Below are 26,852 nucleotides of genomic sequence, written 5' to 3'. Positions count from 1 at the left end.
GGAAGAGGCGGTGGTCGCACAGAGCCACCAGCACAGCAGAAGAGGGAGCAGGGTGCAGAAGCGGAGCGGCCGTGCCCTAGACACTACGCCCGCTACTGCCCAACGCAGCAAGGGAACGAGCGCACCAAAGTCAGCTCAAAGGAGTTCTCTAGCGTGGAAGTTCTTTAGAAAATGTGCTGATGACAGGACACGAGTGGTTTGCACCCTGTGCAATCAGAGCTTGAAGCGAGGCATGAACCTTCTCAACCTGAGCACAACCTGCATGATCAGGCATCTAAGTGCAAAGCACGAGCTGCAGTGGAGTACACACCTTCAAAACCAAGAAACGTCTCTGGCTCATCCTGCTTCCTCTTCTGCTGCAGTCTCGGCCGCTCCAGCCACATCTGTAGTGATACCGGCACCTGCCACCCCGCAAACAGACGATCTGTCAGCAACACCACCACCTGGGTCACCAACAACCATCTCCACAATGTCCCGTGGAAGCGTTCAGCTTTCCATCTCCCAAACACTTGAGAGGAAGAGGAAGTACCCCCCTACCCACCCGCGATCCCTGGCCCTGAATGCCAGCATTTCAAAATTATTGGCCTTTGAAATGCTGTCATTCCGTCTGGTGGAGACGCACAGTTTTAAAAACCTTATGTCGGTGGCTGTCCCACAGTACGTCGTGCCCAGCCGCCACTACTTTTCCAGGCAAGCCATCCCTTCCCTGCACAACCAAGTGGGGGAAAAAATCAGGTGTGCACTGCGCAACGCCATCTGTGCCAAGGTCCACCTAACTACGGATACGTGGACCAGTAAGCACGGTCAGGGGCGTTATATCTCCCTAACGGCACACTGGGTAAATGCAGTGGCGGATGGGCCTGAGGCGGATAGCAATTTGGCGCATGTCCTTCCACCACCGAGGATTGCAGGGCGCTTCAGTTTGCCTCCTGTTCCTAACTCCTCCTACTCCGCTTCCTCATCCTCTACCGCCTCCTCATCCGGACAGCGTAACACCTTCACCACCAACTTCAGCACGGCCAGGGGTAAACGACAGCAGGCAGTTTTACAACTTGCCTGTTTGGGGGACAAACCACACACCGCGCAGGAGTTGTGGAGGAGCATGGAACAGCAGACAAATGAGTGGTTGCTGCCAGCGAGCCTCAAGCCCGGCCTGGTGGTGTGCGATAACGGGCGAAATCTCATAGCAGCTCTGGGCCTAGCCGGTTTGACGCACATCCCTTGCCTGGCGCATGTGCTGAATTTGGTGGTGCAGAGGTTCCTTAAAAACTACCCCGATATGTCAGAGCTGCTGCAGAAAGTGCGGGCCGTTTGTGCGCACTTTCGGCGTTCTCACCCTGCTGCTGCTCGCCTGGCAGCGCTGCAGCGTAACTTCGGCCTTCCCGCTCACCGCCTCATATGTGACGTGCCCACAAGGTGGAACTCCACCTTGCACATGCTGGAAAGACTGTGCGAGCAGCAGCAGGCCATAGTGGAGTTTCAGCTGCAGCACGCACGCGTGAGTCGCTCTGCGGAACAGCACCACTTCACCACCAATAACTGGGCCTCCATGCGAGACCTGTGTGCCTTGTTGCGCTGTTTTGAGTACTCCACCAACATGGCCAGTGGCAATGACGCCGTTCTCAGCTTAACTATCCCACTTCTATGCCTCCTTGAAAAAACAATTCGGGCGATGATGGAAGAGGATGTGGCACAGGATGAGGAGGAGGAGGAGGATGAAGAGGTAACATTTCCAAGGCTTTCAGGGCAGTCATTCGCAAGGGGCTCCGAGGGTGGGTTCCTGCACACGCAAACGCCAGGGACGCAATTGTCCAGCAGGGGCACAGTTCTGGAGGATGAGGAGGATGAGGAGGAGGAGGAGCTGGAGGAGGAGATGGAACCATGTTCACAGCAGGGTGGCACCCAGGCCAGCTCATGGCCATCACTGGTGCGTGGCTGGGGGGATACAGAGGACACGGACCATACACCTCCCACAGAGGACAGCCTTTCGTTGCCTCTGGGCAGCCTGGCACACATGAGCGATTACATGCTGCAGTGTCTCCACAACGACCGCCGAGTTGCCCACATTCTAACTTGTGCTGATTACTGGGTGGCCACGCTGCTGGATCCCCGTTACAAGGACAACGTACCGTCCTTAATTCACTCACTGGAGCGCGATCGCAAGATGCGCGAGTACAAGCGCACGCTGGTAGACGCCATGCTGCTGGCATTCCCATCTGACAGCGGGGCCACAGTGGAAGCACAAGGCAGAGGAGGAGGAGGAGGAGGTCGCCAACGCAACCAGGGCACCGCCAGCACCTCAGAAGGCAGGGTTAGCATGGCCGAAATGTGGAAAAGCTTTGTCAGCACGCCACAACAAACAGCAGCACCAGCAGCTCAGATGGAACGTCTTAGCAGGAGGCAGCATTTTACCAACATGGTGGAGCAGTATGTGTGCACACGCCTACATGTAGTGAATGACGGGTCTGCCCCCTTCAACTTCTGGGTCTCCAAATTGGGCACATGGCCTGAGCTTGCCCTTTACGCCTTGGAGGTGCTGGCGTGCCCTGCAGCCAGTGTATTATCTGAACGGGTATTTAGCACGGCTGGGGGCGTTATAACAGACAAGCGCAGCCGCCTGTCCAGAGACAATGTGGACAAGCTCACGTTCATTAAAATGAACCAGGCATGGATCCCACGGGACTTTTCCGTACCTTATGCAGAATAGCAATGGATACCGACCTTACCCACCCATTGTTCCATTTTTGCTCTTTCTCACTCTTTTGGGGTGTACCCTCATTTAAAATTTGTGAATAGAAGCAGTGTTGGCTACCTCGTCCTCCTCCTCAGGGCCAGATTAATCTCTGGAGGTCCCTTGGATGGGACAAATGGGACAGCTCCATCCCCTACAACTGGGACACTCCTTGGTACTACTTGGACACTTTCAAGTTCATCAAGGAGCTGGGGCTACATGGAGTTAAGCCCGACTTGTGGAAGCCAAAAACTATCTACAAGTTGATCAGAGCATCAGACATTGCTGAGACTGTTCCAGGCCTCCCTTCAGCCACTTGCAAAGTGGTCTGGAGGAATGTTTCTTCAAAGAGACTCACCAACAGGCATAAAGATCTGGCGTGGATGGCTGTCCGGGGAGGGCTGCCACTCAGGACATTTATGCATGCCAGAAACTTGTGCAGATACAGGCACTGCCCCTTTTGTATCATCCACGAGGAAACGTCTTTTCACGTTTTCTGGGAGTGCTCATTTGCAAAGAGCCTGTTGAGGGCCTTGGAACCTGAACTTAGAGACTTTGTTTCCCAGACTGCCATCACACATTTTGCTGTGCTGAATGGACTTTTCCATGGTACTTTTACACAGGAGGACATTGACAACGCCTGGCGGGTGTTGTGTTGCTTTAAGGACGCTTTATGGTGCGCCAGAAAGCGCCTTATCCACCAGCGGGAGAGGATGTCCATTGAGGACTGTCGCAGACTGGTTCACAGTCTGCTCAGAGACTATAACCTGATGGATCTCATGGAGGAAGAGGAGGTCTGAAGATTTCCCCTTCCCCCACTCTCCCTTGTGTGTCTTTGTCCATTCAATAAAGCTTCGGGCCTGTGATTTCATTCCCCTCCCCTTACCCCTCTCTCCCACCCCCCATCACACCTGTTGCTTTTTTGAAATGTTATAGTATTGATACAGTTATGAGTAATGCAACGTATAGACAATGTTTTTAGTTTCATGCTTCAGGGGTATTGCGGCGTCATGCATGATGTGATGGCTCGGGGTATCCTTACTCCGCACAACACATCAGGCATCATACCGCAGAATGAATGTACGTGATTGGATGTATTTATTAGTATGACCGGAAATGTATTGTAATGTAGTGTATTTATGCGCTGCGTCGCAGTACAGGGGAGAATGTACCCCGACAAAAGTATTGTTTTTTGTATATCTTTTATGCAAATAAAGATTACATTTTCAACAAAAAAAAAAAAATGGATGGTCATAAAGCACTACTGGTCTCTTTGTCGTATGACATTTGAGACCCACCATATCTGGTGAGTTTACATCTTATTTCTCTTTTGAAAGTCACCTTTGTGATTGGATTTCCTGGAATATTGGAGGATCCAGCACCAAGCACTGGCACTTTTTCCTGGCAATTTTCTTGGACTATTTGTCACACAGTCACTTATGAACTATTTTGGACTTTACTTGGCACTATTATTACACTTATTTACTTAATTTGATATTTATTTATATTGTCTTACTGTGCATTTTAAGGGCATATATTTTAGCTATTTATGCTTTTAGTCTTTTAATTGATTTTTTACCTTATTTGCATCATACTAGCAAGCGCTATATTATCCCTTTTAGCTGGGGGGGTTTTTATTCAACCATTTCTAATCTATAGCAACTGCTCCATTATATATATTTTTATTTTTATACTATATAAGTGTACGTCACATTAGGTACTCCTAGGCGCGAGGTATATTCTTTGAATATATACACTCATAAAAAGCCACGTTACCTAGACATATCACACAAGAATTTAAATCCTTCTATGCCTCGTTCTATAACTTACAGCCCCAACCCCCAACAGACCCAAATAGAGGAATATCTGCTCTCTTTCTGGATGCCCTGGTTGTCCAACACTGACAGTAAATCCTTAGAGGATCCCATCACCTTGGCTGAACTAAAACAGGCCATAGGTGGTTCCAAAGTGGGGGGAAGGCCCCGAGACCGGATGGGTTTACCATCCAATATTATGAAACACTCTTGCCGTCACTTGGACAGTTTATGGCTATTCATGGGACTCTGGGACATATATCCCCAAGGAGACTTTACAAGCTCACATTTCAGTCATCCCTAAAGATCCCTCACCTACTGTAGTAGTTACCGACCCATTTCCTTGCTAAATGTCAATTTTAAACTGTTCACCATAATCCTAGCAACTAGGATCCAACAACATCTGACGCAACTGATCCATTTGGATCAAGTTGGATTTGTGCCTACATGTGAGGCATGGGATTACACAACCATGGTCCTCAACCTCCTACATGTAACGACCAAGACCCGCACACCCTGTGTCCTCCTAAGCACAGACACCGACAAGGTCTTTGATTGAGTAAATCGGCATTTTATGTTTGCAGTACTTTGACATGTGGGCATCGGCAACACCATGCTAAATTGGATCTCACAGATCTACTCTGCCCCTGCGTCCAGGTTAAGGCGAACGGTGTCCTATCAGACTACTTCACAATTAGGAATGGGACAAGACAGGAGTGCCCTCTGTCACCGTTACTCTTCGCATTATCACTAGAATCCTTTTTATGTAGAATACGCCTCCACCCGGATATCTCAGGCATGTTGGGGTGACCCAGCAGAAAATATCAGCGTATCCAGACAACATGTTATTTTCCCTCATGAATCCCATAATTTCTCTACCGAATCTTCTTCACAAGTTTGAGGCATATGGCACTCCGTCCAATCTAAATATCAACTTTACTAAATCAGAAGTTATGGGAGTAGGCTTATCAAACCTCCTCCTCTACCAACTGCGATTTCATTTTAGGCTAAAATGGATGAACTCAGCACTGAAATACCTGGGCACTCTCATACCACCCAAATTTTCACACATCTTCACGCTCGACTTTCTCCCCCTCCTAAAGAAAGTCCACATTCTATAAGATAAATCAAAATCTGGTCTCCATTCATGGTTTGGGAGATGCAAAATTATTAAAATGTGCTCCCCAAGTTCCTATACCTCTTTCAAGCACTTCTGATATTCATCCCTTCACATTACTTCAAACAAGATGACACCCTACTAGTAGATTTTATCTGAGCACATAAGCGACCTAGGCAATGTAGGAGACTACTCTTGCTTCCTAAACAACTAAGTGGAATGGCAGTGCTGGACTTATGCAAGTACTGTCAGGCTACACAATTGGGGAGACTCATAGACTGGTCTCGTCATGGGGAAGCAAAGCAGATTAAAAACAGGCCCAATGCAACATACCCCTCTATAGTGCCACCATTCACTACCAGACTCCTTAAGACGCCATCCCCTCATAGGTCACACGATAAGAACCTGCTCTAAATTATTCACACAACTTTCACTTTCCTCGACGCACTCGCCACCGACACCCATACTGGGGAATCACCAGTTTACCCCGGACTACCAAGATAAAACATTCAGGACCTTGATGGAGTCAGGCTATTTCCAAGCCTCCCATTTTTCAACATCATCTAGTTGGCCTGCACTCAAAGACCTCATGGACTCTTCGGGACCCTACCGTCTAGATTTCTGGAGGGCATTGCAGCTCCACCATTTGGTAAACTCATTGCCACCTCACAGTGAATTTCATAAACTCATTGCCACCTCCCAGTGAATGCAACACACAACTTACACCCTTCGAAGAACATTGCTCTCAAGACAGAATACTGACACAGGTATTATCCACGACCTGTGCATTACTGATCACACACCAGGGGACTTACCAACCCCCATTCTTACCCAAGAGGGAACGAGCTTTAAACTGAAACTTTAATCCAGACCAACAAAATCACATCATTCCATTTACATCATCCATCTGCACGTAAATACAAGAAACCAACTTCAAACTCCTAACAAGGTGGTACCACACGCCGTCAAGGTTGAGCAGATTCTTCCCCACACTCACTGATCAGTGCTGGAGATGCCAGGAAGGGCCGGGGGACACTCCTACATGTTTTTTGGTCGTGTCCTAAACTAGCGGAGTCCTGGAAGACAGTACGTGAAATGTCTCAGAGGTTATAAACCGGCCGCTCCCCAATGACCCTACTCTCTTCCTTCTCCATGCTTCTAACATCCCGGCCCAGACCTATAAAAATTCTGTCATTTGTTACCTTCTAAATGCTTCTAAAATGTGCATCCCTCCTAAATGGAAAAACCCACAGGCCCTGACTGGCATGTAGACCAAAAAGGTTGAAGAAATAAACGGAATGGAAAACCTTGTTCTCTCGACACATCCCCAACACGAATGATATACCAAAACCTGGGGTCAATGGAATATATTTGTCCTCTCTAATGAATGCTGCTCTTTAATCAAGGTGGAAATACTAAAGAGACCTCATGTTGAGTTTGAGGGAGCTCTAAAATATTGGTGGAAAGTATTGCTGATGTAGGGCCATAGCTTTACCAATGCTAACCCTCCTAACCCCCCCCCTTCCATACCTCCTTACCCCTCCTTCCCTTCCCCCCTCATACCACCTACTTATCCTCTTCTGCCTCTCTCTAGGTTTCTTTTACTTCCCTCTCTCTTTCCACTACTTATTCGCTTTACTTCTTCCTTCTTCTTCTATACGTTATTCGAAACTGGAACGGACAACTCCGGGTACTTTCTAGTCTTGCATAACTCCTCCCATTAGAGGAATTGTAGAACACGACCGATGTAGATCTCAAAACGTATAACTGAATTGTCTTCAATGTTGTAATACACTGTCTCAGCATATGTCCTATAAGGAATGTTACTGTTTATTATGCCTGGAAGTTGTCTTTAATATAAATAAAAGAACTGAAAAAAAAGAAAGATCTGACATGGATCAATGATACAACCTTACCCAACCAAACATCACTAAGTAATAATGCTATTGAAATGATGACAATTTTATTGTTTGGAACATGACGTTATATTGAGGAATGGAGATGGACCTTTCATTTGGTGTACAGCATCTCCTCCCCGTTTTTCTGGAAAATTACTTTATATTGAGGAATAGGGATGTGGGAAGGTAAGTAAAAAAAAAAAAGTATTTTTCAGGAGTCATATATGTTGGTCGAGCATTTTAAAGTTTAAAAAGAGATCTGTGGTGGAACTGGGTGCAATCACAACACCAAACTTTGACTAACCAGATCAATGATACCACCCAACCAAACATCACTAAGTAAGCTTTAAACCATTCTTGCATAATTACCCGAGCTGATATCTGGAGACGTTTCTTCCTTTTTAACTGCGTCCATCATCCCAACCTCCTCTGCAAACTGCTGATCCCCCCTCACATACGGGATGGTGTGACCTTCCTGTGTGGAATCCCGGGAATACAGAGGACGGGGACATCTCTCTGGTGGGTTCGCATTACTGGATCCATCTGTAGGAAACACACACACTGACTGAATACATTGTTTCTATGTGTTTATCAGATGATGGGGGATCTTGGTGCATCCTCCGTACTGCTCTCTTCTTTAAAATAAAGTCTCCTCTTACCCGGTGATGTGAGGGGCGGCTGATTCTCCATCATGACGTCCTTGCAGAAATGGGTCTACAAATCCTCAAACATCAATCCATATAACCAAACAGTTTTTGTATTTAGTGGCCATCACTGACCTGTGCTGATGTCTGGAGAAGATTCCTCCTCTTTAACTTTGTCCATCATCCCAATCTCTTCCCTGTATTTCTGATCACCCCTCACATACGTCTCTTCTTCCTCTTTAACCTCATCTTTTATATCCATAAGATTTTCCTTCTAAACAAACAAAATAGCAGGGAATGGTTTCTTTAAAATGTGAGCACAAATAACCTTATACCTAAAAGTGTAATATATTTTCATACAGTCAGGTCACTTTTACGATCTCGACATTCATATTCCCCTACCTGATGATGGTGAGGGATGGTGTGACCTTCCTGTGTGGAATCCCGGGAATACAGAGGACGGGGACATCTCTCTGGTGGGTTCCCATTACTGGATCCATCTGTAGGAAACACACACACTGACTAAATACATTGTTTCTATGTGTTTATCAGATGATGGGGGATCTAGGTGGAGCCTCCGTACTGCTCTCTCCTTTACAATAAAGTCTCCTCTTACCCGGTGATGTGAGGGGCGGCTGATTCTCCATCATGACGTCTTTGTAGACATGGATCTACAGATCCTCAAACATCAATCCATATACTCAAACAGTTTTTCTATTTAGTGGCGATCACTGACCTGTGCTGATGTCTGGAGAAGATTCCTCCTCTTTAACTTTGTCCATCATCCCAACCTCTTCCCTGAACTGCTGATCACCCCTCACATATGTCTCTTCTTCCTCTTTAACCTCATCTTTTATATCTATCAGATTTTCATTCTAAAACAAAATAGCACGGAATGGTTTCTTTAAAATGTGAGCACAAATAACCTTATACCTAAAAGTGGAATATATTTTCATACAGTCAGATTACTTTTACGATCTCGACATTCATTTTTACCTACCTGATGGTGGAGGATGGGGTGATCTTCCTGTGTGGAATCCCGGGAATACAGAGGACGGGGACATCTCTCTGGTGGGTTCCCATTACTGGATCCATCTGTAGGAAACACACACACTGACTGAATACATTGTTTCTATGTGTTTATCAGATGATGGGGGATCTAGGTGGAGCCTCCGTACTGCTCTCTTCTTTACAATAAAGTCTCCTCTTACCCGGTGATGTGAGGGGTGGCTGATTCTCCATCATGACATCCTTGTAGAGATCCTTGTGTCCTAAGAATCTTCTGAGAATCCTCCTCACCTCTCTGGTCAGGTCTGTGTTTTATTAATAGACATAAGAGCGATATCATGAGAGAAGCAAGAGAAAGCAAGGTGGCAGCATTGGGTCTGGGTGAAGAGTGGGGGACAGAAGCATCAAATATTGGGTGTGAGGAGTTGAGATCTTCAATGTTTAAAAAGGGAATGAGGAATTCTGAGACCCACTAACCCAGCCATGGCTCTCCTTTCTTTAGGGCATTGACGACATCTCTTATGACATGCGGACAGTATACACCCATATCGTGATTGCAGCTAGGTCCACTATAGATAGGCACTGGAAACAACCGGACCCTCCCTCTCATCTGGAAGTTATACGTCTAGTTAACTCCCACTTCTCCATGGAGAAATCCCACGCCTACTCCCTGTCTCAGGGGGCTCAGTTCACCCTGAAATGGCACTCCTGGACGAATAGCAAATACTACACTCCCATCCTCTGACGAGTAGCATATTATTGCATTTAACCCCTCTGTTCTCCACTTGCATTAAAACGTGTGAGCTCTTGATCTTCTATGCAACTGTATACCCTCGTACTGATGTTTTACACCTGAGGTTACTGTACTGTATTACTCATACTGTTGTTAACGAGATTCTTTTGACATGAAACTCTGTGATATTATATGTTCCAGCTGTTATTTGTTTTCTATTACAAATTGTTAAACTTTTTGCAAAACTTCAATAAAACAATTGAAAAGAAAAAGGGAATGAGGAGTGGGGGACAACAGTGTTAGATGGTGGGCTAAGGAGCGGGGGACAGCAGTGTTATTTGTAGTGTGAGGGGTGGGGGACAACGGTGTTAGATGGGGGGGAGGGGGTAAAGCGGTGTTAGATGGGGGGTGAGGAGTGAGGGAAAGCGATGTTAGATGGAGGGTGAGGAGCAGGGGACAGCGGTGTTAAATGGATGGTGAGGAGCGGAGGATAGCAGTGTTAGATGGAGGGTGAGGAGCGGGGGACAGTGGTGTTAGATGGGGAGTGGGGGACAGCGGTGTTAGATGGGGGGGTGAGAAGTGGGGACAGTTGTGTTAGATGGGGGGGGTGAGGAATGGGGAACAGTGGTGTTAGCTGGGGGGTGAGGAGCGGAGGACAGTGGTGTTAGATGGGGGGGTGAGCAATGGGGGACAGTGGTGTTAGATGGGGGGGGGGGTGAGGAGTGACGATAGCGGTGTTAGATGGAGGGTGAGGAGCGGGGGACAGCTGTGTTAGATGGGGAGTGGGGCACAGCGGTATTAGATGGGGGGGTGAGAATTGGGGACAGTTGTGTTAGATGGGGGGTGAGGAATGGGGGACAGTGGTGTTAGACGGGAGTGAGGAGCGGAGGACATCGGTGTTAGACGGGGGGTGAGGAATGGGGGATTGTGGTGTTCGATGGGGAGGTGAGGAGTGAGGACAGCGGTGTTAGATGGGTGGTGAGGAGTGAGGACAGCAGTGTTAGATGGGGGGTGAGGAGTGGGAACAGTGTTAGATGGGGGCAGGTAGCCGTGTCTGGTGTCTTCTGACATATGCAGAGTATAGATGGCACAGACACGGTGGGGTTCCCAGTCATCCAGTATATACAGATCTGGGGACCCAGTTGGTGTTGGGGCAGAAGACTGGATTAATATTAGTAGTGATGAGGGAGGAAAGCTGCTGAATATTTCCAGAGGTGAGTGTCCGGGCCACCCCGAGCTCTGCCTCTTCCCCAGATAGATTATGAGTACCCCAGCTCTGCCTGGTGAGGGCGCTACAAGAGAGCTGGAGGAAGTTTTGCTGCTCATCCTACTTATGTGATTTCACCGGGGGACTGCAATCTGATTCTCAGTGTTATACATTCCTCTCTTTCTTTCCTCACAGCATAAAAATGGAAGGAGGACATTTTCTTTATGTAATTAAAGATTATATATAGAAAATAATATCTTATTACCTCCTCTGCTGCAACTGCCAGCTACGTCTCCTCTCTTCTTCCTCGCCTCTGAAATTCCTATTTATAGCTGACATCATTTCCTCTGTGGACCTACATCACTTCCTGTCAGTACCTTACATCACTTCCTGTCAGTATCTTACATCACTTCCTGTCTGTGCGTTCCATCTGAGAGAAGTCAGCTCACCACCTTGTGGACCATATTGGGATTTTTGTACTTAGGGTACTTACGGTGATTGTAGGCGTATTTGTTCCTCATAGCAGAACAGTTGAGTTCTCTCGGTGATGTTTTGGTTATTTGCTCTAACAGGTAACTTTCCAGGACTGGCCTTCAGGGTGTTCTCCCTTCATCTTCTTCCCAACAGTATCAGTATTTCTTGTTAGTAAAGTACTTAGAACCCCCAAACATTATACAATCTTTTTATTTTTAGCAAAGGCCCAAGAGAACAAAATGGCAGTCATTGCAATTTGTTATGTCACACGGTATTTGCGAAGCGGTTTTGCAAACGCAGTTTTTTGGGGAAAAAGACACTTTAACCATTCCCCCAAATGGACATACCCATATGTCTTTGGGGTTCAGTGGTAATAGCGGGGTGGTGGGGGCATCTACAGGCATCATCCCTGTATCATTTTGTTCAGCTGGCGATTCTGTACAAGACAGAAGTGATCTGAGTGGATAATTAGCCACTCGATCACTTCTGCGGGTGATGGAAGGGGGTTCCACCCCTTCCCACCGCCTCTCCTGGGCTCCTTGGTCCCATCGCGGAGGTCGGGAGCGATGTGGCCGGCGGCGATGTCTGCCCTGTACACCGAGATAGGAACTGACATCATTCTCCTCGCTCTGTAACCCTGGAGACCAGGATCGGCGAGTATTCCCCACCTCCGGTTCTGCCCCTTTGTTTACCTGGCCACCAATCTCGGTCTGATCGGCTGCAGGGGGGACCAGAGGAGAGATTTGGAGCTTTAATAGACCCCCGATCTCCCCATAAAGATTACCTGTCATGCCCTATTCCTATTACAAGGGATGTTTACATTCCTTTTTAATAGAAATAAAAGTGATAAAAAATAAAATGTAAGGGGAAAGTGTAAAAAAAAAAAAAGTAAAAAAATAAAAAAAAAATGTAATAAAATAAATCATTAAAAAAAAAAAATAATTCAAGCGCCCCCGTGTACTTGTACGCAGCAGTGAACGCATATAGAACACATATATATGTCGCATAAACATATGTAAATGGCATTCAAACCACACATGTGAGATATGGCTGCGAACATTAGAGCTAGAGCATTAATTCAAGCCCAAGACCTCCTCTGTAACTCTAAAGTAAGAAACCCTTAAACATGTTTAAATCGTTACCTATGGAGATTTTTAAGTACCGAAGTTTGGTGCCATTTCACGAGTGTACGCAATTTTAAAGTGTGACATGTTAGGTATCTATTTCCTCGGCATAACATCATCTTTTACATTGTATTAAAAAATTGGGCTAACTTCAGTGTTTCTTTTTTTTTTAATTGATGAAACAGTTTTTTTTTTTTTTAAAAACGCATTTGAAAAATGGCTGCACAAATATTGTGTGACATAAAAAGCTGAAACGGCCACCATTTTATTCCCTAGGGTCTCTGTTGCAAAAAGAAAATATAATGTTTGGAGATTCTGAGTAATTATCTAGCAAAAAAATGATGATTTTTATATGTAGGAGAAGAGTGCCAGAATAGACCAGGTATGGAAGTGGTAAAATTGCGCACGCTCGTGGAATTGCGACAAACTACGTTACCTAAAAATATCCATAGGTGACACTTACAAAGCCTTCACAGGTTACCTGTTTAGAGTTACACAGGAGTTCTAGCACTAGAATTATTGCTTTCGCTCTAACGTTCGCGGTGATACCTCACATGTGTGGTGCTATTACCGTTTACATATGCATGCGTGACTTACGTATGCGTCCGCTTCTGCGCACAAGCACCGCGCAGGGATGGGGTCTCTTCAAATGTTTTTTTTCTATTTTTTACTTTTTATTTTTACACTGTCCCTTTTTAATTGTTTTTTTTTTTTTTTGGATCACTTTTATTCCTATTACAAATAATGTAAACATCCCTTGTAATAGAAATAAGGATGACCGGTCCTCTTTATGGAGACATCTAGGGTCAAAAAGACCCCAAATCTCCTCTTTAACTTTAAAAGCAAAAAAAAATAAAAAATATTTACCTCCAGCCTGGACCAGAAGTGACGTCATGACGTCACTCCGGTCCTCCAAGGCCATAGAGGCGATGAAAGAGTATACACTCTTTGATCATCTATGAGAGCAACCAGCCGCACCATTGGATCGTTTTTCAGGCAAAAAGGTAAGCCCAAAAAACACCGGCAAGCGGCAGGAGGGGGAGGAACATCCCTTCCCGCTGCTTCGGAATGCTCATGAACCGCTCGGAATGGTTACATGAGAAAGCCAGCCGCCGGCTGGAAAAACCAATACAATGATAGCTTCAGCCATAACCCTGGTAAACCACAACATATACAATGAGGACACCAACAATGGGGTCCACTGACACAAACAATGGGGCACAATTCATCTCACTAACACCAATGATGGGGCACAATTCCTTCCAATGAAACCAAAGATGAGGCATTGTTTTTTTCCCACTGACGGGACCCTTTCTGCTCCCAATGGTCACAGTCCCGCCCCCCTCTACAATCTGAAGGACAGTAAAGGGGCTCTTTTGTTTAGAAAGTTTGGAGACCCCCCTGGTCTAGAAGAACACTACTATGAGCTCCAGAACTCTCACGCAGAAGCAAAAAATTGTGTTCACACAAATGGGTATGTAGCAGGATTCCCAGCCATTTTGCTGGATGTGGGTCCTCCTGGGTTACCGCTAGCAACAACAGCACATTTAAGCATGTTCTCCAAGTGTTAGCACTGAGACAAGAAACAGTCCTGTACCTTTGGGTTTTTATATTTATTTTGAACTTGGATGGGAGAAGGGATGAATGGGATACTCCTCTGGCTCAACTATGCACAATTTGCGTGGGACAACTGAAAAATGCCTATTGGTGCTGTCTTGACGCTGGCTGGATGCCGATTGACGGTGGGTAACACTGACTTGCTGTCTGTTAACGCTGAACTGACTTCTGAGACTTTCTTGTGGCACAAAGTCCTAGTTAAAGCTTTCATTAGCACTCTTTGCTGAGGTAGCTACTTCTAGGTTTGCTGCATTGCTTAACTCTTCAGGGCCCACACCGGCACCCTCTTTCACACACTGATCTTCAGGGCTTAGACTCTGGCACCCCCCTTTCTAAGCCTTCTCTACTGGTTAGCTGGCTCCCGGATCCCTCTGACCTTCTGGAGTGGTCCCCTATCCTAGGCAGACCCCTGGGCAGTTTCCAGTACTCACGACACTGCTTTCCTGGAAACTTCTGCCCCAGCAGCTCCACTCGGTCCACGGCACACTGGATCCCTCTTTGCAGCTCAACTCAACCTTCTGTCCTTTAGGCCGACCGCCAAGGGCGCTTTCCTCATGCTGACAGGAGGAGAGACAGCCGTCACCCTCCTCCTGGGACTCTGCTTCCCGCCAAAAACACCTGTCATGTGCTCCCCTCAGACTTATATCTCCTCCCAGGATGCATTGCGGCCAGTTCCGCCCACTGGGACTGATATGAGCCTTGGTGTGCTATTGGTTAGGTTTCCTCCACTGTCCAACAAGAGCCCTCATTGGACACAGTGGGGAGACTCCCCAAGCTCAACAGACACACATGACAGCCTTTGCTTGTTTAATTATATATATATATATATATATATATATGTATATAGCACCCTCATAGTTAGGTGCTAGGTAAAGGCATTTATTTGCTCTCCTGCTTATCAGGGAACAGGATTTCTAGTTATGCCTGTTATATGTGTCCAGGTGTGATTCACTGGGTCTAAGGGGGTTGTGTCCCCACTGTATCCAATAGGGGAGCCTGTTGGACAGTGGAGGAAACCCAACCAGTGACACACAGGCTTTTGTGGCTGTCTCAGTGGGAAGGCACTACAGCGGTGCATCCTGGGATTGGTCATAAAAGCCAAGGGCACATGTGACAGGATGTCTTTGGGTGGGAAGCCAGGTCCCAGGAGGAGGGTGAAGGCTGTCTCTCCTCCTGTCAGAGTGGAAAGCGGTCGGACTCCCGGGGGGAGGCGCCTGGATGACGTGACGTAGGTCCGACGGTGGATGAGACTGTCTAGTGATGTGGAGGTGAAGTAACTCCTGCTCTCCCTCCCCCCCAGAGCGACTCTGCTGTATGCAGTAAACACAGCCACGATCCCCCCGGGACTGCTCCATAGAGGATCCTAAAGGCAGCTTCGGGCAGAGGAACAGCAGACCCCCCCCCCCCCCGCCTCCCTTATAATTTATGCTTCTGCTCCACAAATTAACTATTTACCTATATTCTGCCTGCTCGTTACTACATATACCCCATACCCCACAGGCGGCGGCCTGAGCTCCAAACTCCACTCAGAAACCTGCAAACTCCGCTCTGAGATCCTCACCTATCCACCTGGACTGGCTGCATACCCCAGACAACTGTTCGATTTATTCAACCTGTTGAACCTCTAACCATCTGAAGGAAGAAGGTGTACATCTTACATCAAGGGAATAAGTCTCCAAGGAAGAAAGAGATATCTAGCAACAAACAGTGAGTCACCACCTCTTAATCTATGTTTTTCTCCCCTCTTCTACATGAACTGTAACCCTGTTGATTTAATCTGGTGAACTGTATATAAGATTACAATAACAGGCTTGAGGTGGTAAAGGGAACTATTATATATCAAAGGTGGCAAAAAAAAAAAGAACTAAGAGGAACAGGGGAACGCAGAGTGGCTTAAAGACTGTGTAATACAGACATGTGTGTGAGAGACTGTTGAAGAGACTGTGAAACCACACATTTGTTGCTATATACAGGACATTATTCCTATTCATCATTGTAGGAGCCTGAAAAACCATTCAGGGTCACCCTCATACCCCATCATTTCCGGCGCCACCCCTCCCCCCCCACCCCAAGACAGCAAGAGGAGGAGCAATGGTTAAATCACCAAGGGTGAGTTCAAGCCCTAACTCAATTAGAAAATTTATGACTCAGGAGAAACAGTCAGGAACGAAGAAAAAACAGAGCGAGGTAAAAGAAAAGAATGGGAAAAGTGTACAAAACAGATCACTATTAAATACCAACATGGCAGACTCTAAATCGAGTCTGAGAGTGGAGCACGAACATGAAATAGAGGAGGATCAACAAATTATACAAGAACAAACACCTACAAAGGGGGACATGGCTGTAATGTTTGCGAATCTAGAAAGATCATTAAAGATTGAGTTGGTTAAAATTCATACCGACCTGGGACACGCTCTAGGACGAGTAGAAGAACTCGAGAAAAGACAGGAAATCAAACAAATACAATAAAGGAATTGAGAAAAGAAATGAAGGACGTTAAGAAAAACTTCAGAGGTCTAGCATATAAATTGGAAGATCAAGAAAACCGAAGTAGGCGCAAGAATCTGAGAATCCGGGGACTAACTGAACAACACAAGAAGAAAACTTAGGAGGAAAGATTCAGAAAATTTTCAATCCAGTGTTGGGGAGAGATGAAAAAGATCAATTATCGATTGAAAGAGTTCACCGAATTAGAAAACCGATAAGAATTCCAGCAGAATATCCCAGAGATGTGATAGTTAGATTCCAGAACTATGCAGACAGAGCACAGATATGGGAGAACGTAAAGAAAAATAAATCTCTAATAAATACAGAAGATAGTAATATACAGATTTTACAGACCTATCACCTGAAACTTTGAAAAGGAGAAGGACATTAAGACCCTTAATTGAAATTATGCAAAAACAAGGAATCAGATATAACTGGGGTTTCCCAGCATGTCTTATCGGAAAGGAAAGATGGAAGGAGTGCTAAACTGGTCTTCCCAGAAGATACGCATGAATTCTGTAAGGAATTAGACATTCAAGAGCCAAATATACCAGGATGGTATGAAGAAAAGGATATAGGAAACAACCTGGAAACAGAAGAGCAGCAATGGAGATTAGCAGCAAAGAAGAAGTAAAACGGCAAAATGGACTAAAATAGAAAGACTAGACCCTCTAATATTTTCCATGTGGAGGAAGTTTTTTTTTTTTTCTCCATCCATGGGGGAGGGCAGGGTCTGTAAAGAATTATAGGACAGTATCCCCCGGAAGCCTGGTACTCCTTCCCTGGAATAGGGAAGGGTTATAACGTGCTAGATCAACAGAGCACCACCCCATAGAATATGGGTATCAGGGCAAGGGGCCCAGGGAGGCAGTTAGATACCTCAAGATCAAATTATGATCAAATTAACAACATAGGAAGACAGGGGAGGGGGGAGGTGGGCGGGGGTTTGGGGGGGTTTGAGGGTGGGGGAGATGGGGGGGAGGGTTATGGAGGGTGGGGGGAGGTGGGGTGGGAAAGGGACTCTCCCCTCTATCAAAAAAGAAGAGCAAGAAATTTAAAGGAAGTTTTGTCTCCTTCCCTCTGTATGATGTTTTTGGAAAAATTTCAATCGATCCTGCCCCCCTGTCTACAGATTGGAGCAGGTTCGAATGGAAAGGTTGAAATATGGAGGGTGAACAGTTAAAAATAGTAACTTATAATGTAAGAGGATTAAATTCCCCAATAAAAAGATATAAAATCCTGGAAGAACTAAGAAGAGAAGCAGCAAACATAGTTTTCTGACAGACTCCATGGCAGCATACGTTCGGGTAGGCTCCGCCTCCTCTCCTACCTCATAGGACCCCACTCCCATAAATCTTTGCTCCCTTTCAGTATCAGTGTTCCTTTTTTGTCCTCCTCATACATACGGTGTTATGTTCCTACTATTTCTATCCTATCCTATACAGTGAAAGCAGGATGGGTCACGGAGCCTCCGCTAAGCCCTGGCTATTAGCAGGGTATGGAGGGGGCAATAGAAGAGACCCTCAGCAGGAGCTTTGTGGTCTGGCCGAGAGAGCCCAGCTGAGGCGGGTGGCCTAACTTTGCCCGAAAAATACAGACCGGTGGTGCACCTCTTGGACCCTTCTCTGCTCTGGGCAGGGTGGTAAGCCCTGTTATGGGACCCTTTTTTCTTTTCTCTCTTGTGTCTTGTTTTTCCTTGCTGTGTAATATTGTGCAGATAGGCTGTTATACTTACTGGCTGCATCCCTGTGTGTATTGGTGGCATTTGGTGCTTTATGCAGGCCGGGTTCCCCTCTAGCAGATTCGCTATCATCATGCATTGTTAGGTATTGTACTCTGTGTTCGGTCCGGCTTCCCGGACCGGCCGCGTCCGCGGCCGCTACTTCAGGGTTGCGCGGCGCTTCTGCGCATGCGCAGTAGCCGCCAGGCATTGTATTCGGTGCGCATGCACAGGGGTGACGCGTGAAGCGATCAGCGGCCGCAAAACGGCCTATTTAAATCCCTTACTGTGTCACAGCTGGTGGGAAGGTCGGCACGATTATACAGCCTCCCCCAGACTCTGGCTTGGCTTTTTATGGTAAGACACTCCTTTTACAGTACAATGGGTATTTTTGGGTTTCTGCATGGGGAAAGGCTCAGCACGCTATTTCTTTCATTATGTCTGAGCTGAGGAAGAGTTTTCGCCCTTTCTGTTATAAAGATTATGGACGCATCTCCGCCCCCTAGTGGCCAGCCCGCTCATACCAGGTATGTGCTGGGCATTTAGAGGGGGGGAGAGGTCTGTGTGTTTCCTCTTATGTATTGCTGTATGTGTCTGTCTCCAGGTCTGATCAGCAGCCCAGCGCACGCAGCGAAGACAGACATTCAAAGTCGCAGCACCGGCACTCCTCATCTGGGTCCAGGCGCAGCTCCCCTCATAATAGGGGACGTGATGGCCAGTCTTCTAGTTCAACACATCATGGCCGTTCGGAGCACCTGCACGGAAAGAAATGCTGGGGGTGTGGTACCATAGTAATGGATGGTTCCTCTCTGTGTAAACCCTGTTATGCCCAAGCTACGGGTGAAAGGGAGAAGTCAGACCAACATATTGAGGAGGTTGTGCGCAGAGTTCTCAAAGACTCTCTAGCTGAGTTACACAGGCCAAGTACTTCTGCAGAGCCATCACGCTCTCCTGAAAGAGATCTTCCGTCAGAAGCCTTCCTTCTATCCTTCCGTCAGAGTCCGAATCTGATTCAGATGACTCCGGTTCTGGGCTTGAGTTTAGCCTCGTCTTCTCACTGGTTAAGGCGGTGAGAGAAGCCCTTGATTGGGAAGATCCTGCTGTCTCCTCTCCAAAGCAGCGAAAATATTTCAAGCAGTTATGTAAAGAACGCTTGAATTTTCCATTCCTAGAGGAGCTGGGAGATATAATCTCCGAAGAGTGGAGCAAAGTGGAGAGGAAAAATTCCCTGACCACGAAAATGGCGAAGCTGTATCCATTTAAGCAGGAAGAGGTGAAACATCTGGAGTCTTCCCCTAGTGTAGATGCGGCTGTGATGCACCTTGTGAAGCACGTCACTCTTCCGATGGAGGATACAGCATCGTTTAAGGATCCGTTGGATAGGAGGATTGATGCTGATCTTAAACGAGCATACTTTTCAGCCGGCATGGCCTGCAAGCCAGCTTTGGCCTTGGCTACGGTTTCAAAAGCCATGGAAGTTTGGATCAACGCCCTGGATGATACTCTTAAAGGGGGTTCGGAAGAAGTTCTTCAGAGCTCTCAGATTCAGGAGCTGAAGATGGTTGCGGGCTTCTTGGGGGAGGCATCTATAGACACCATTCGCCTTTTGGCCCGAGTTATGCTGTCGTCAGTCATGGCTAAACGTGCCCTTTGGCTTCGTCCTTGGGTTGACAACGCTGCTTCCAAACAGGCATGGTGCCGGATTCCCTTTGAGGGTTCTTCCCTCTTTGGGAACAAATTGGATGCGGCCATAACTCGGGCCACGGGCAGGAAGTCTGGTTTCCTCCCGCAGGATAAACGCCCAGGCGCTCAGAAGCGCTCCTTCCCAAGGAGACAGAATGTTAATCGTTCTAGGGAAGCGCGCAGCTACAGACCAGGCAAGTCCTACGGAAGAGGTTGGAAGTCTAGACAAACCACCTTCCAGAAAGGCCCAAAAGGCACTTCATCTGGTGACCGGGAGGCCACCAAATCCTTTTGAGGTTGGGCCCGTCCAGGCTTTCCCGGTAGGAGCCAGGTTGCTCCAATTTCGGGATGTCTGGGCGGCCTCGATCCGGGATCCCTGGGTTCTAAATATTGTGTCCCAAGGGCACTCTTGGGTGTTCGACAGCGTTCCCAAACCCATGTTCATCGCCACATCTCTTCCTCCTTCATCAGAAAAAAAGAAGGTTCTTCTTTGCTATCTAGACACCTTATTGGCTCAGCAAGCTGTTGTTCCAGTTCCCGAAGTGGAAAGAGGTTGGGGAGTCTATTCACCCCTCTTTCTTGTTCAGAAGAAGAACGGCACTTGGCGACCTGTGATGGACCTCACGTACCTCAACAGATCTATCCATCGAGAAAGATTCAAGATGGAGTCCCTGGTCACAATCCAACATTCGGTTCTTCCAGGAGACTGGCTAGCATCGATAGACCTGAAAGATGCGTATTTTCATGTGCCTGTGGCAGGAGAATATCATCAGTTTCTCCGATTCGCTATCGGTCATGCTCACATGCAGTTTACATGTCTCCCCTTCGGGCTTTCAACTTCGCCTCGCACATTTTCCAAGACCTTATTGGCAGTTGTAGCTCTCATCAGGACCAGAGGTATCAGGTTGCACCATTATCTGGACGACCTTCTTCTTCTGTCCCAGGACAGGTCTCAGCTACTTGTACATCTGGAACAGGTGATTTCTACTCTCCGAGAGTTCGGGTGGATCTTGAATCTCGAGAAAAGCCATCTGGTACCAACACAGTCGTTAGTGTTCCTAGGGGCATTGTTCAACACGGTGAAATGCACCATCTCTCTACCCAAAGAAAAAATCCCAGTGGTTCAACGCAGGGTGGCGTTCGCTCTAGCGGCCTCCCGTCTCACTGCCCGCCAGTGTTTGAAGGTAGTGGGAACTCTTGTGGCTACATCGCCCATGGTGAAGTGGGCTCTGTGGAAGCTGAGACCCTTTCAGAAGGGTTTTCTCCAGCAATGGACGTCCGAGAACATGTCACAGGTTATTCACCTGACATCATTCATGAAAGGGTGCCTTCCTTGGTGGTTACGCCGTGTAAATCTCACCAATTGCCACTCGATTGCCCCAATCACTTGGATAACGATAACCTCCGATGCCAGCAGTACCAGTTGGGGAGCCCACTGTCGCTCAGAGGTAGCACAAGGCAGGTGGAACTTTCCCACTCACGGAGTGGTGTCCAACATACTAGAACTGCAAGCTGCCCTCAAAGCCCTTCAGGCTTTCCACCATCTGACTCAGGGAGCTTCAGTGCTACTCAGGATGGACAACACCACAGCAGTGGCATACGTCAAGAGGCAGGGAGGAACTCGCAGCATGTCTCTCCTCCAGGAAACGGAACCGATCATGTCGTGGGCCCAGCAACATCTGGCCAATCTTTCGGCAGTCTTTGTTCCGGGGCTGCTGAATGTGGAAGCAGACTTTCTGTCCAGATACCAACTCGACAACAACGAGTGGTCCCTCCATCAGGAGGTGTTCGATTGGGTTCTGTCTCTGGGAATATCTCCAGAAGTGGATCTTTTTGCGAGTCCACGCAACAAGAAGCTTCGGAAATACTATGCAAGGTTCAGGGATCCTCGAGCCTTTGGAGTGGATGCCCTCACGGACAGATGGAATTTCCAAACTGCTTATGCTTTTCCACCGGTGCCAATAATTCTCCAATTCCTTCGGAGACTGAAGATGGAGGAGGTAGAAGTCATAGCGATAATTCCCTTCTGGCCCAACAGGCCCTGGTTTCCCCTGCTGTCCCTACTCAGCTTCAGTGATCCAATCCCTCTACCTCTCAGGCCGGACCTTCTATCACAGGGTCCCACTCTACATCCATGCCCTGCGTGTCTGCACCTCAAGGCTTGGTTCTTGAGAGGGGGAGGTTGGAGGCTCTCGGATGTCCAGAAGAGGTAATCCCTACTCTCATGAGTTCAAGAAGAGGTAGCACCAACAGAGTCTATGAGAGGATCTGGGCTAGGTTCATGAGTCATCAAGCCCAGGGGTCTGGTCCAGCAGACACACCTACTATTCAGCAAGTCCTGAGTTTCTTGCAGTCTGGTCTGGATCTCTCCCTTTCGATTAGTTCTCTCCGGGTGCAAGTCTCTGCCATCTCAGCCTTCACTGTAATTCCTTGGGCAAGACATCAACTGGTCCAACAGTTTTTCAAAGGCGCGGTCAGGCTCAGACCTCAGAGAAAGCCGAGATTTCCAAAATGGGATCTCCCATTAGTCTTGGACTTCTTTACTTCTGCAGATGTTGCTTCCATGTCAATTAAGGAGCTTACGCTGAAAACAGTATTCTTGGTGGCTATTACCTCTGCTAAAAGGGTCTCTGAAGTGCATAATCTAGGTTGCAAAGAGCCTTTTCTGACCTTCTTTCAGGACAGAGTGGTACTAATACCTATGCTAGGATCAAACCCTAAAGTGACCTCTGTCTTCCATGAGAATTCTGAGATAGTTCTTCCCACCTTCAGAACCGAGGAGCGATCTCCAGTCCATCCACTAGATGTGGGCAACACTTTGAATCAATATTTGGAGTCTACATCCTCCTTCCGCCAGTCGGATTTTCTTTTTGTCCTCCTTCATAAGAAAAAAAGAGGAATGCGTGCCTCTTCTAGAGCAGTGGCTGCGTGGATTATCCAGGCTATCCAGTGGGCATATAGAGCAAAGGGATTGGCTCCTCCGGAGGCGGTTACGGCTCATTCTACCAGAAGCATTGCTACATCTTGGGCAGTATCTAAACATGTTGCTCCTGATGTGATATGCAGAGCAGCCTCCTGGTCATGTATTAACACTTTTCTTTCCCATTATTGTGTTGAACCTGCTGCATTATCCTCTGTTAATTTTGGCGTTCAAGTCCTGTCAGTTGACGGTGCCAATTAAAATTTCTTTTGTTCAGCATCATCCCACCCGGGAGTGTATAGCAAGTTATTTCCCGAACGTATGCTGCCATGGAGTCTGTCAGGAAAACGGAAAATTGATATCAAATACTTACCGTAATTTTCCTTTCCTGATGGACTCCATGGCAGCAGGAGTCCCTCCCAATTCCTGAGTAGGCTAGTTACAGAACACTGATGCTGAAAGGGAGCAAAGATTTATGGGAGTGGGGTCCTATGAGGCAGGAGAGGAGGCGGAGCCTACCCGAACGTATGCTGCCATGGAGTCCATCAGGAAAGGAAAATTACGGTAAGTATTTGATATAAATTTTCAGTTTTTCTTACAGGAAACATACAATACTCAGCATTCAAATGTAAAATTATATTCTAAATATTTTCCGACATGGTATTATGGAGATACCCCAGTAGATCGTGCAAGAGGAGTAGCAATAGGAATAGCCAAAAATGTAGAATTCTCCCTAGAGGAAACAAGAGTGCATCCATCTGGCCGATATATCTTCCTTAAAGGACAAATAAGGGGGATGGACTTAACATTAGCTAATATTTATAACCCAAATAAAAAACCGAGTGAGTTCTTAGGAAAGATCCTATATGACCTGGAACTTTTTAAAAAAGGTTATCTAATAATGGCAGGAGACATGAATTTCTGCATGGATCCAAGTCTTGATAGTACAACGAGTGTAAGGACTGTAGGAGAACAAAAACTTAAAAAAATTAAGAAAAAATTACATCAGCTCCAATTAGTAGATGCTTGGAGGATTTTATATCCAAAAAAAAGAGATTATACTTATTATTCCCCAGTGCACTCGATGTATTCAAGACTGGATTATTTTTTTATAGACCATCGATTGCTGGAATTCATGGTGGGTACAGAAATAGGCATAATTTCCTTATCAGATCACGCCCCATTAACTTTAATAATAAAAACATCAGTTAACCAAAAAAGTATAAGAACATGGAGGTTAAATGAAGATATAATCCAAGATGAAGAAGTAGGAAATAGAATAGAAAAAGAATTAAAACAATATTTCCAGGAGAACGAAACCTCAGAAATATCAACGGTGACAATCTGGGAGGCACATAAAGCCTACATTAGAGGTAAATTAATATCCATTGCCTCAAAAAAAAAAAAAAGGAAAGGACCAATCAAATTAATAAATTAATGACGGAAATATATGAAATAGAACAAAAACATAAAAAATACATTACAAAAGAGACTGAAAAAGACCTTATATTGAAAAGAGATAATTTAGGAGACCTATTAGATGAAAAAACTAGATGCCATTTTAATAAATTAGCAAGATATAGATATAAATTCGGGAATAAACCAGGAAGATTTTTAGCTAGATTATTAATGAAGAAAAAAATCAAAAAATTTAAAAAAAAAATAGAAAAAAAAAAAAAAAAAAAAGAGTGGACCAGAAGTGTGGGGCTGAGCTGTGAGGTCCTGTGGAAACTGACAGTGGAGCAGTGTCAGGGATTCCTGTGAAAAGCAGTGTCTGTGAGTACCAGGGAGCTTGCCAGGGGAGACTGCCAAGGAAGGGGACCACTCCAGGGAAAGTCAGTGGACAAGAGCCAGCATACACAGCGAGTAAGAAAGGGGGTGCCAAGTTAGACCCTGGAGAGAAACAGAGAAACTTAACAATTAGTTCACCTTTGAAATCTTCACTTCAGTGGCAAAGTGAAGCAGCGGCCTTGCCGCACACATTACAGATAGTTGTCCTCGAGTTTGTGCATAGTTACTAGTTGTAGTATCCCACTCATCCCTTCTCCCATCCCAGTTCTAAATAAATACAAAAAGCCAAATCCCCTGGACTATTCCTTGACTGAGCCAAGTACAGAGTGATAAGATTTTACAAACTGTTGCTATGGGTAACCCAGGGGAATCCAATCTCAGCAGCTCCAAAGGGGGCAGTGCTACATCTATATATACACACATCTATTTACAGTTACTAATGGAGATTACACATAAACTCCTCATGCGGCAACAGCAGAAACACACAGGAAGCTCGGGTTGTCACCTTTTCTTCAAGCCAAACCCGAAACACTTTAGCTGCGCTCGGCAAAATTTTATTATTAAGGGAGAACACTGTGGACTCTGATGTAAAGGGGAACTCTAATGTAAGGGGGTTTCTGCTCACCAAACCTCCCACTTACATCAGAGTTCCCAGCATTCCTCCCTTAATTAGGGTTCCAAAAGCCCCCCTTACATCAGAGTCCACAGGGCACCCCTTAAATCTTACCTTAGTGTACTCACTCACTTGGAGGCACGAGAGAGAAGGGAGAGAGGGCAGGGACTTCAGTCACAGACATTGGATGGTGAGCTCACTCTACCTAGGATGGAGGCTCAGGCATCGAAGCCAAGATGTATCTGCCGGTTGCTGAGCTTCAAACTTCAAGCCTACACATCCCTTTCCTGAGGCACAGAACGCCAGGGATTGGAGTGTGGTGGGCAGACAGAGGGGTAGGGGTGGAAGGAGGAGGAATAGACCAAGCCCTTTCTTCTCTCCTGTCCATGTATGGGGGTAGGGCCGGTGTGCACATCTATGCACTCAGGGGTTGTGGTAGTTGGGTACTTGGTGAGCCACAGTCCATTCTGAATATTGTGTCCGAGTTTCAGGTGGCCTGAAACCCAAACACATGATTCAAAATCCGAACTGTCCAGGTGAATCCTGGATGGGTGGCAACCCTACAGAAAGCTCCAGCTAAGTGTATGTAGCACTGCCCCCTTGAGGGCTGCTGGTTGGTGGGTGTTCCTTAGCACTCCTATGACCCTGATAACTGTCCAGCCCACCTAACACTTTAGGTTCCAACATTTTAATAATAATCTTCAAAGACACACTGACACCATTAGAATACTGTTTGGTTATTTTACTTAAAAGGTAAATCATTATAGCTTATTGATAGCAAATATGTCTTAGCAATAACAAAGTGTAGCAGTATCAGTCAGCTGAACCCCACTTAACACAAGGAGGCTCAATGGAGTGACACCATTAATGTGAATACACAGCAAAAGAAAGGATAATAGATCACATGGATATTGCAACCTTACTATGCATCAGCTTTAACTGTCAATTTTATAGCAACATGCAGTATCTCACAAAAGTAAGTACATCCCTCACATTTTTGTAAATATTTTATTCTATCTTTTCATGTGACAACACTGAAGAAATGACACTTTGCTACAATGTAAAGTAGTGAGTGTACAGCTTGTATAACAGTATAAATTTGCTGTCCCCTCAAAATAACTCAACACACAGCCATTAATGTCTAAACCACTGACAACAAAAGTGAGTACACCCCTAAGTGACAATATCCAAAATGGGCCCAATTAGCCATTTTCCTTCCCTGATGTCATGTGACTCATTAGTGTTACAAGGTCTCAGGTGTGAATGGGGAG

The 26,852-nt window shown here is 46.3% G+C and overlaps 2 protein-coding genes and 1 pseudogene across 3 annotated transcripts in view; 1 reads left to right on the top strand and 2 right to left on the bottom strand.

The window, feature by feature from the left end:
• LOC309550278 (uncharacterized protein) overlaps positions 1–26,852 on the top strand; it is a gene marked incomplete at its 5' end in the record, with an annotated part of 397,814 nt that overhangs the window by 185,939 nt on the left and 185,023 nt on the right. The gene's annotated exons all lie outside the window — the stretch shown is intronic.
• Positions 1–26,852, bottom strand: part of LOC309549945 — a 215,401-nt pseudogene that overhangs the window by 24,307 nt on the left and 164,242 nt on the right. The window lies entirely within an intron of this gene.
• Positions 8,350–26,852, bottom strand: part of LOC309550783 (uncharacterized protein) — a 492,521-nt gene continuing 474,018 nt past the window's right edge. Inside the window, exon 5 of the mRNA XM_082251119.1 lies at positions 8,350–8,475. Within this exon, the coding sequence (XP_082107245.1) occupies positions 8,450–8,475 (26 nt within the window). The 3' untranslated portion in view covers positions 8,350–8,449. The remainder of the gene's footprint in view (positions 8,476–26,852) is intronic.

This window comes from Pelophylax lessonae (assembly GCF_965119305.1).
Source record: "Pelophylax lessonae genome assembly, chromosome: 3".
Taxonomy (NCBI): Eukaryota; Metazoa; Chordata; class Amphibia; order Anura; family Ranidae; genus Pelophylax; species Pelophylax lessonae.
Note: the sequence above shows the minus strand (reverse complement) of the source record. Positions and strands in the feature narration are given on the sequence as shown.